This window comes from Arvicanthis niloticus, chromosome Y (genome assembly GCF_011762505.2).
Source record: "Arvicanthis niloticus isolate mArvNil1 chromosome Y, mArvNil1.pat.X, whole genome shotgun sequence".
Taxonomy (NCBI): domain Eukaryota; kingdom Metazoa; phylum Chordata; class Mammalia; order Rodentia; family Muridae; genus Arvicanthis; species Arvicanthis niloticus.
In genome coordinates, this window is record NC_133431.1 from 525,445 (window position 1) to 536,538 (window position 11,094).

Sequence of the window (11,094 nt, forward strand, 5' to 3'; positions counted from 1 at the left end):
GGTAGGCTTCATTCAAGATGTGCAGAAATGGTTCCACATAATTTAATTAAAGTGTATGAAGAAAAGGTGTAATCTCTTAGATGATGAAAAATTCTTTGACAATATTTAACTTCAATGTGTGATAAAGTTCATGGAGCAATTAAGGATATAAGGGACATACCTAAACATAATAATGTCACTTTACAGCAAGCCAATAACCAACATTAAATAGAGAGAAATTCTAATTAATTTTACTAAATCATAAACAAGAAAGGGGGTCTATTCTCTCCATGTGTATTCATTATACGATTTAAAAGTTTAGCTAGAGAAAAAACTGAAAGAGAGAACCTCATGTAAATTAGAAAGGAGGAAATAAAATTATCTTTATTTGCAGATGATATGATAATAAGCACAAGTGAACTAAAACTTCCCAAAGGCAATTCCCAGAGCTGGTAAACACTTTCAGTAAAGTTGTTGGATACACGATTAACTAAAAAAGAAAAAGAAAAACCGGTGGTCTTTGTATGTACAAATGAATTTACCAGTGTAAACAAAATAGAGAGATATCATAAAGTTTGAAATGATGGTTGATGTTTGTCAATTTTTTTCTACATAATAAATAACCTCAAGTAAGTCAATGTCAATGTGTTGGGTAAGATCATACAAATTATTTTAAGTCACAAATTACTTTTGATATTATTGAAGGTGCTCAAAGACTCCTGCAATATAAAAAGTCTTTAATAGATTGATTACTTACTAAATTGTTTAGTCATCTATAAAGATATCAGAAAGTACAAGACTTTACTGCATTGATTACGTTTATGGTGTTTCTCTGCATTATGACTTTTTCTCATGGTTTCTAGGATGACTGCCACATGCAAATGCCACATTGCTTATTCATAGTGTTTCTATCCAGAATGTATTCTTTTTTGTTCATGAATACACTTGTTGTGAAAAGTTTTTATTACATTGATTTCAGTTATAAGATTTCTCTCCAATATGTGTTCTGTTATGTATTAGAAGATGACTGTGATATCTAAATGTAGGAAGAAGCAAAAAGAAACTTGTTCTAAAGAATGCCTTTTGTTACCAACCTGCATTTAATCATAAATTGAAACTTAGTTGAAGTCCCAGGTTATAAGGGACCAGAGTATTTATCTCTGGCCAGCTTTCATTATATATGTTTGTTCCCCCAAAACACAATGACTGCTCCTAATCATAATTTATGTTATTCGTGTTTTATTCTTCACGATAAAATGCTTGTTTCTAACCACAAAAAATGGGTGCAATAGGCTAGACCATAGAACCTACATTCTGTGTCATTTGACCTAGGGTAAAAACTGAAGGAAATACTGATTGGTAAAAAAAAAATGTAGCTGTAACTTGACACTGGTATGTGTGGTTTTCAAGTTGGGAATCTATATTATGTTCAGGCTCAGGGTGGGGGTGTGGTGGGGTGATGCACCTAAGCTTCTGAGTATATTTTTGTGGTCTTGAATAATCAGTATTGAATTGGCTACAAAAATTCTTATCGTTCTTGCACTGTCCTGGTGTTTGAATGGTGTTGGCTATTAGTGGACCCCATAACATAAAGGCTCTACCAGATTACTAACATTCATAGAGTTTCTTTCCAGTATGTACAGGATCATAATGATGAAAACTGGGATGTGCAGAGGCTTCAATATACTAAATATATTTAGAAGGTTTCTCTCTAGTATATTACTATTTTTTGATAATGAAGACTACAGAATTGTACAAAGGCATGACCATATTAAGTGCACTCACAGGGTGTCTGTCTTAGCGTTTCCTTTGAAATGAAGAGACATCATAAATAAAGCATCTCTTATAAAAAAAAACAATTATTTAATTGCAGCTGCTTACAGTTTCAGAGATTTAATCTATTTTCATCATAGCAGGAAGCATGGCAGGCATGCTGGTGAAGAAGAAAATGATTCTGCTTCTTGATCCAAAGGAAGCCAGGAAGAAACTGTCTTACAGGTAGCTAGTAGCAGGATCCATTCAGCACTCGGAGGAACATCAAATCCCACCCCTATACTGATGCACTTCCTCCAACAAGGCCACATCTCATAATACTGCCACTCCCTGAGCCAAGCATATTTATACTTCCACATATCACTGCCTGGCCCATTTATGCTTGTTTAAACACATGAATGGAGGGGGACTATATTTAAAAATAGCATAATTCAAAATGCATGAGGTTCAAATTTTAAGAAATGCTCATCTTCTATAGCATTCTCAAAATATTAAGAGTCTCAAGTTCAAAGTCTCTTTTGAGTTTTATCCAATCATATAACTGTAATCCCCTATATCTTCAAAAACAAATAGCACATAATATCCATCCAAATTCACAGGATAAACTTCACCATTCCTCATCACCATTGTGAGGAAATACTGGGCCAAAAGAAGACCAAAAGCCAGCAAGGAAATCTCCAAACTCCGCATCTCCATGTCTGATGTCAAATGTTCTTCAGATCTCCAGCTCCTTCCTGCTTTGCTCACTGCAGCAAAATACTTTCTCTTTAGCTAATTTTATTCCCTGAAACAGTTTTCCGGAGCAGGTACCCCACAGCTCCGGAATCTCAAAGTATTAGGGTTTCAAAGGTAACTTCAATATTACAGCTTCTTGTTCCAGTATCTGGCATCCACACATGATCCTCTGTGCTCCTCAAAAGAGATTGGGTCACTTCACCCCCTCACTCTTCCACCTATTCCAATCTAGCTTCTGCCTGACTCCACTTTACTGCTGCTGCTGTCCTTTCTGCTCATCCCATGGGACTGACATCTTCAATATGCTGGGTTCTTCTGCTGTAACTAAGATTCACTGTGTTCCTCTCATGCACTCACTTCACAGGGCCAAGCCTTAGCTGCTCTGCATGACAGATTCATTTATGCCTCTGAAACCAATACTACCTGGGTGATTCTCACACATAAACACCAGGTGCACAACAAGGTACAACCTTGGCTGTCTCTGGAACACAGCTTCTTTGTTCTCTCAGAAAACACTCACCACAAGATTTCACCTCAGTTATGCTGGTTTCTTCTTTGTCACCACTAATTTTCTAACTACAGCCAACCAGCATCAATTGTCTCAGTCACCCCTTCTATCCTTTCCTCTAAAAGCAGAGCCACATGGACAAAGCTGCTGAGTTCCTCTGCTTGCTGGGGCTGGAACATGGTCCCTTCTATTACATCATCACCAGCTTTCTATTTTTCAACAACTTCACTGCCTAAGCTTGACTGTCCTGGATCTTACTCAGTAGATTAACCTTGAACTCAGAGATCTGCATGACTCTGTCTCTTGAATTCTGGGATAAAAAGAGCCTGTACCTAAGCTTTTCATTACCTAAAATTCGTTCTATACCAGGATGACTTTAATCAGAAATCTGACTGACTGTCATTTCCTGGGATTTAAGGCACAAACCACCATGCCTGGACCTAAGTATATCCTTTTGCATTTTAAATTGAAAACCCAGTATAGTAATAACAATCTGTCCATTGTAAATTTGACACATACTTGTATCTCCTTATGTCCACATAAAAAACGATAATTAGTTAATAAAAATGCCTAATATTATACAGTTCTCTTTCATACAACTTCACATCCATATGTTTAGGAGGATGGAATCTTGCCATAATATCACCATTTCTTTAATACCATTTTGTTTCATTTATCACAGGATTTAGCTTCATTCAACTTACTGGTGACATTTTCTCTTTGAGCCTAACATTTTATATTTTTCCTTTCTAAGATTACTAAGCATGATCAAAACAATTACCATGAGAGTAAACACAGGCCAAAGGCTATGCTTGGCTTTCCTGAGACTTCCTTTGTCAATGCAATTAACAAAATAAACCTCTTTACCTTCACATGAGAGCAAAACACAGCAACATTCTTTAGCAAAACATTATGAAAATTATATACAAAATTCAAACCACCCTTAGTATATATGTGTTCTACTAGTATGGCCCATGAAGTTAAACTTAATGCATGTACAAATCCAAAGTCTAAAAATCCACATTGCTTCCAACAAAAGCATGGTTAGGCCTACCAATAAGAATACTTAAGTCTGGGGTACCAACTTCTGTCTTAGAATTTCCATGGCTAAGAAGAGCCACTATGACCAAGGCAACTGTTTTAAAGGCAAATAGTTAATTCCGTCTGTCTTACACTTTCAAATGTTTAGTTCATTACCAACATAGCAGGAAGAATGTCAGCATGCAGGCAGCTATGATGATAGAGGAGCTGAGAATTTTGCATTTTCATGAAAAGGCATCCAGGAAGAGACTGTCATCCAGCAAAATAGTAGGAGAGTCTATTTTGGACTGGCTGGAGCTCCAAAGACCCCTACACTAGGAATTAACTTCTTTCAAAACAGTAATATCTAACTAGGCCAAACATACTAATATTGTCACTTCTTAGGGCCAAGCATATTCAAATAACTACAGTTTATTTCTACTATAAATTCTTTCATGCATTTAAATATGATTAGGACATGCAGACGCTTTACCACACTGATTATTTTCAGAAGGTGTCTCTCTAGTATGTGTTGATTTTTGTATTCAGAGAATACTGTGGCATGTAACCGATTTTCCAACTTGAGGACATTACAAGATTTCTTTCCAATTTGTGGTCTTTCTGTCCTTGTAGACTACAGTGATAGGCACAGGCTTCTCCAGGTTTGTTACATTCATAAGGTTCCTTTAAAGGATGTGTTACTTGAAGTATTTGGAGACTACATTGTCATGCAAAGACTTTACTTTATTCATGGAATTCATGCAGTTTCTCTACATTATGTGTTCTTTTATGTATTGGGCGATGCCTGTGACATGCAAGGGCTTAGCACCTTGATGACACTGAGTCACTCTCTTGAATGTGTTCTATTATGTGGTCGCAGATAAAAGTGAATTGTCAGTTTTTCCACATTGATAACCTAACTAAGGTTTCTCTATGGTATGTGTTCTTTTATGCATTTGGAGATGACTTTGTTGTGTAAAGCCTTTACCGCATAGATTACATTCATAAGGTTTCTCTCCAGTATGTGTTCTTTTATGTCTTTGGAGACCACTTTGACATGAAAAGGCTTTACCACATTGATTACATTCATAAGGTTTCTCTCCAGTATGTGTTCTTTTATGGTATTGGAGATGACTGTGATCTGAAAAGGCTTTACCACACTGATGACATTCATAGGGTTTCTCTCCAGTATGTGTTCTTTTATGATATCTGAGACCACTGTGACAGAAAAAGGCTTTAACACATTGATTACATTCATATGGTTTCTCTCCAGTATGTGTTCTATTATGACATTGGAGACTATGGAGAGAGGAAAACGCTTTACCACATTGATTACATTGATAAGGTTTCTCTCCAGTATGTATTCTTTTATGTCTTTGGAGATGACTGGGCCTTGAAAAGGTTTTACCGCATTGATTACATTTATAAGGTTTCTCTCCAATATGTGTTCTTTTATGATATTGGAGAGTACTGTGATCTGAAAAGGCTTTACCACATTGATTGCATTCATACGGTTTCTCTCCAGTATGTGTTCCTTTATGATATCGGAGACCATTGTGACATGAAAAGGCTTTACCACACTGATCACATCCATAGGGTTTCTCTCCAGTATGTGTTCTTTTATGATATCGGAGACCATTGTGACATGAAAAGGTTTTACCACATTGATTACATCCATAAGGTTTATCTCCAGTATGTATTCTTTTATGAGATTGGAGATGACTGTGCCATGAAAAGGCTTTACCACATTGATTACATTTATAAGGTTTCTCTCCAGTATGTGTTCTTTTATGATATTGGAGAGTACTGTGATCTGAAAAGGCTTTACCACATTCACTACATTCATAAGGTTTCTCTCCAGTATGTGTTCTTTTATGATATCGGAGACCATTGTGACATTTAAAGGCTTTACCACATTGATTACATTCATAAGGTCTCTCTCCGGTATGTGTTCTTTTATGAGTTCGGAGATGACTGTGCCATGAAAAGGCTTTACCACATTGATTACATTGATAAGGCTTCTCTCCAGTACGTGTTCTTTTATGTCTTTGGAGACCACTATGACATGAAAAGGCTTTACCACATTGATTACATTTATGTGGTTTCTCTCCACTATGTGTTCTTTTATGAGATTGGAGATGACTGTGACATGAAAAGGCTTTACCACATTGATTACATTGATAAGGTTTCTCTCCAGTATGACTTCTTTCATGCCTGCAACAATAATAGGCAAATGTGAAAGCTTTACCACATTCATTACCTAATCAATCATTTTACCAATATGAATAAATTTTACAGTTGGTCTAATAATAAAGAACACTCAGATCTTAAGGTTTTATCACTTTGATGTTCACGGTTTCTATATTTCTATATGATGTATTTCACATGTCTGAAGATATCAGACTATTAAAATACTGGTTGCTTTCTTAGTTTTTCCTGTAGTGTGAATCACACCACAGCAGCACTGTGAGCCAGGACAAACAGAAGAATTTCCAAACTTCTAGTACCCATAGAGATTTTCTGCAGTGTGACATTGGGGATGTCCACAGTTATGTCAGAAATCCAATTCATTGCAAATGTCTATCATATTCAGAAAGTCTACCAAAGGCAGAATACTACATATCTTCTCATTTTTTGGAGTAGAAAGAGGTATGTTGCTTCTTTCAACATCCCTATGCTCACTAGGTTTTATCTGTTCTGACAATTGATATACCCATTAATAGAAGAATGAGTGAAAGGTTTCCAAATTGAATTCACACCATTTGACAGTTTGTTCTTTGTAGACATGTTGTATATAGAATAAGGTTTCTCCACATCTTTCTTCACTCTCACTAACTGGCCACTCAATAAACTTAGAAATGTCACTACAGGAATATGAGTATCACCAAATTTACCATGGACTATTGCTTCTTGGATGGCTTTGGATATATATTTATCACTATTCAATGTGCAACATGTAAATATTATGAGACTATTTGGATTGGTCGTTCCACAGCAAAGCTCTAATGGAGCTACAAATCAATTAAACATATCTCTTAATGCATTGTTTCCATGTCTTCTTCCTTAGAGGAATGCCTTAAAACATAAATCAGATAACTGACATTGAGGCACATGGCTTTGTGAGAATATTATAATCATAGCTATATTTAAAGGACTGATTCCTTTTTACACAGTTGCTTTTCTTTAGAGCTTCCAGAACACATTAAAATTTCCTCACATGCATATTTGTATCAGCTTGCACATGAAAACTACCTTTCATGCCTTCTAGAACTTTGACGTTGTTCTTCAATATGATGATCTTCCCAACTGTAACCTAAAACAGAGTTCCAGAAAATGAATGATATAGTATTGGAAATTAGATAAAATGCAAGTTACTGTGAATTTTGACAGCACTGAACCTGATTTATTCAGCTCAATCTTCCTTGTCCTCAATTGAAATAACAGAGGATCATCAATAACCAAGAATCACTTGTTCCATTATGTTGAAAAGCAAAATAAAATTCACAGTTTTACCTATAGCAGTGAGGTTCTGGTAGGTCTCCAGCATCACATCTTTGTAGAGATTCTTCTGGGAAGGATCCAGCAAATTCCACTCTTCTGCAGTGAAGTTCACATGCACGTCCTCATAAGTAACTGCATCCTACAATATCCCATACATGTGTACAACAGAATGCATGGTTGTGACATCACTGTAAATAAATGGATACTTTCTAGGCAATCTATTAATGTGATTCTTGTGCTTCCTCCACTTAATTTCTGAAACAGAAGTTATAATCTAATCATTCTATTATTTTAGAAGGAAATTGAATTATAAGTTTCACCTGTGTTGCTTCTGATCCCTTTGAATAGGATAAAGCCTTGCAACACAAATGAGAGGGATATACAGGGGGGAACAGATCAACAGTACTGAGCACACATCTGAAAAGCTCTATGAATAATTACTAACTACAAAACTGACGGGCACGCTGCGTGTATTTGCTCATGTCTTTAATCACAGAGGTACAGGCAGGTGTATGTCATTGAGCTGGATGCTGGCGTGGTCTATGTGATGTGTTGCAGGACAGCAAAAGTTACATATTAAGACCCTCACTCTCCTGTAAAAGTCAACAAAGGAAACAAAAATGATAGAGAGAACTCACAGTTCTTTACTGAAGTTCCTATGAAGAATTATACATTCACTTCAGTTCTGTTTTCATCTTCCAAAAACATGAAGTGAACCAGTTTAAACAGCAACATTAATAAATTTTACTAGAAGGAAGTGCATGTTTAAACAGTTAAAAACGGACAGATGAAAATATTAGTAATGTATATGTTGATCAGAAATGAGGAACATAGAGCAGGAAAGATAGCTCAGGAGTGGAAAGCTCTTGCTGGTCTTCCACATAATGGTGGTCAATTTCTAGTATTTACATGGGGATCAACAACTACCCATTTCTTCAAGATCAAGAGGACTGAGGCCATCTTCCGACAACAATAAAGATGAGGCACACATGATATTCATATTCCTGCGCACAGGCATAATACACTTATTTATTCCAAAATTTCACAACAAACACAAGAGTAAGGCAGAACGACATACACCTGGAATCCAATGAGTCTGAAGCCTTGGGCAGTAGTGATATCATGAACGTATGCCATCCGGAGAAATAGGATATAATATATATATATATATATATATATATATATATATATATATATATATATCTCCGAATTTTAAAATTGAAGATGTGGATGAAGAGCTGCACAAAAGCATGTGCCTATTTTACAAAAACATGTCAGGTGGCTTCTGTGGTTTCTATATCTAGTATCAGCACAGGAAGGGCTTTACAGAGAAATTTAGTCACAAAAACAATAAACAAAAGATATAAAGTTAAAAATAAAAAACCACCAGGCTTGCAAAATTGCTTAGCATTAAATAGCAAATGTTTATACTGTATCTTATGGGAATTAGAGACTGAGACCAAATAGGGACTGTATGGGAGCATGAGAAGAAAGCTGAAGAATCAGTTTCAAGTACAACACAGTAGACACATAGAATAAAATATGTCCTGTCTAAAAGAAATACAGGGGTAAAGCTGGAGCAGAGACTGAGGGAATGGCCAATGAAAACTTGCCCAGCTAGAGACCCACCTTATAGATAAACACCAATCCATGACATTATTAGAGATACTCTGTTATGCTCCCACACAGGAGCCTTGCATAATTGTCCATTAAGAGGCTCCACCCAGCAGCTGACTTGAAACAGATGCATAGAACCATAGTCAAACATTGAATGGTCCTTGGGGACTGTTATGGAAGAGTTGGGGGAATGATTGATGGCCCTGAAGACAATAGGAACTCCTCCACAGGAAGACCAACAGTCTCAACTAACCTGGACCCTTGAGGATACTCAGACTGATCCACAAACCAAATAACACACACAGTCTAGACTAAGGCCCCTAGAACATATGTAGCAGATGTGTAGCTCAGTTTTCATGATGGTCCTCCAACAACTGTACCAGGGGCTGTCCCTAAAGCTGCTGCCTATCTTTGGAATATGCTCCCTGAACTGGGCTGCCATGCCTGGCTTCAATTGAAAGGATGAACTTAACTCAGCAGAGACTTGATGCACCGTGGTGTTGAGATACCCAGGGACCCACACCTTATCAAAGGAGAAACAGAGGATATTAGATAGAGGGACTCTGTGCAGGCAGTGGACCTAGAGTAGGGACATCACAAAGTTCATAGCCATTTTATTTATAACAGCTTGAAACTGGAAAAATAGCAGATGTCACTCAAACAAAATATGGATATAGAAAATGTGGTTCATTTACAAAAGGAAAAACTATTCAGCTATAAAATACAAGGACATCATGAATTTTGAAGGCAAATGGATACAACTAGAAAATATTATCCTGAGTGAGGTAACCCAGACCTAAAAGCACACGGATGTATGTACCCACTTACAAGTGAATAATAATCATAAAAAGGGAAACCCACACTACACTCTATAGACACAAAGAAGCTAAAGAAGAAGGAAGGCCCAAATGAACACGGTTGAATCTCACTCAGAAGCGGGACTAAAACAGTCATAGGAGGCAGATGGAAGAGTGAGAATTGGGTGGGAGAGCAGATAAGAAGGGGAATTAGGGAGAACCAGCAACATGTGTGGTAAGAGACTATGGAGTTGATCTTAGCTGAGATGCATAGCAGTAAGATATGGATGCTGAAGAGGCCACATCTGCAGTCAGGCAGGACCCCCAGTGGAGAGTTAGAGACAACAACCAATCCAAATACCTTATTACCCAACATTTGCTCCTGTCCACAAGAATACAATCTACAACACAGATTTCATCCAGCAGTAAAATATCCCTTTGATACCATGTTGTTGTTCTAACTTGCTACTCTGCTGCTGTGATTGAATCCTCTAAGCAAAAGCATCTCAGGTAATAAGTGGTTATTGTACATGGTTCTGTCAGATCACAGTCCATCATTTTGAGAGCTTAGATTAGAAACTGAAGGCAAAAAGCATGGACAAACACTGTCTCCTGGCTTGCTCTCTTGCTTGGTCAGTGTCTCATGCTCAGCCTGCTCTCTCATCCAGCCCAGGACCACTTGCTTAGGGATATTGCCACCCTCAGTGGAAGAGCCTTCCCTCTTTTTTTGGTTTTTCAAGACAGGGTTTCTCTATGTAGCCCTGGCTATCCTGGAACTCACTCTGTAGACCAGGCTGGACACAAACTCAGAAATCCGCCTGCCTCTGCCTCCCAAGCGCTGGGATTAAAGGTGTGCGCCATCACTGCCTGGCATAGAAGAGTCTTCCTAATCAATCATCGACACTATCTTTCACAGACATAGCACCCAGCCATCCTGATGAGGGCATGTCCTCAATTGAGGTTCCTTCAGATGACTTTAGCTCTGAAATGCTGAGAACCGAAAACAAGTATGACACATATACAATAATAGATGAGGAAGTTGTTATAACACAAAAACAATGAGCTAACCATATCAATACAGAAGCTCCTGCCACCCCATGAGAAACTTGGAGTTTTGGCTGAGCAAGGACAAAATAGGGAGGGCACCTGGCTCAAAGCAGGGAA

At 37.5% G+C, this 11,094-nt stretch overlaps 1 protein-coding gene across 1 annotated transcript in view; it reads right to left on the reverse strand.

Annotated features, from left to right (window-relative positions):
• Positions 1-7,562, reverse strand: part of LOC143437245 (uncharacterized) — a 65,175-nt gene extending 57,613 nt beyond the window's left edge. The window contains exons 1-3 of the mRNA XM_076922082.1: positions 7,529-7,562; positions 7,279-7,328; positions 4,998-5,661 (exon numbers count right to left, since the gene is read on the reverse strand). Coding sequence (XP_076778197.1) covers positions 4,998-5,661; positions 7,279-7,328; positions 7,529-7,562 — 748 coding nt within the window. The remainder of the gene's footprint in view (positions 1-4,997; positions 5,662-7,278; positions 7,329-7,528) is intronic.
• Between the last annotated feature and the right edge of the window lie 3,532 nt (positions 7,563-11,094).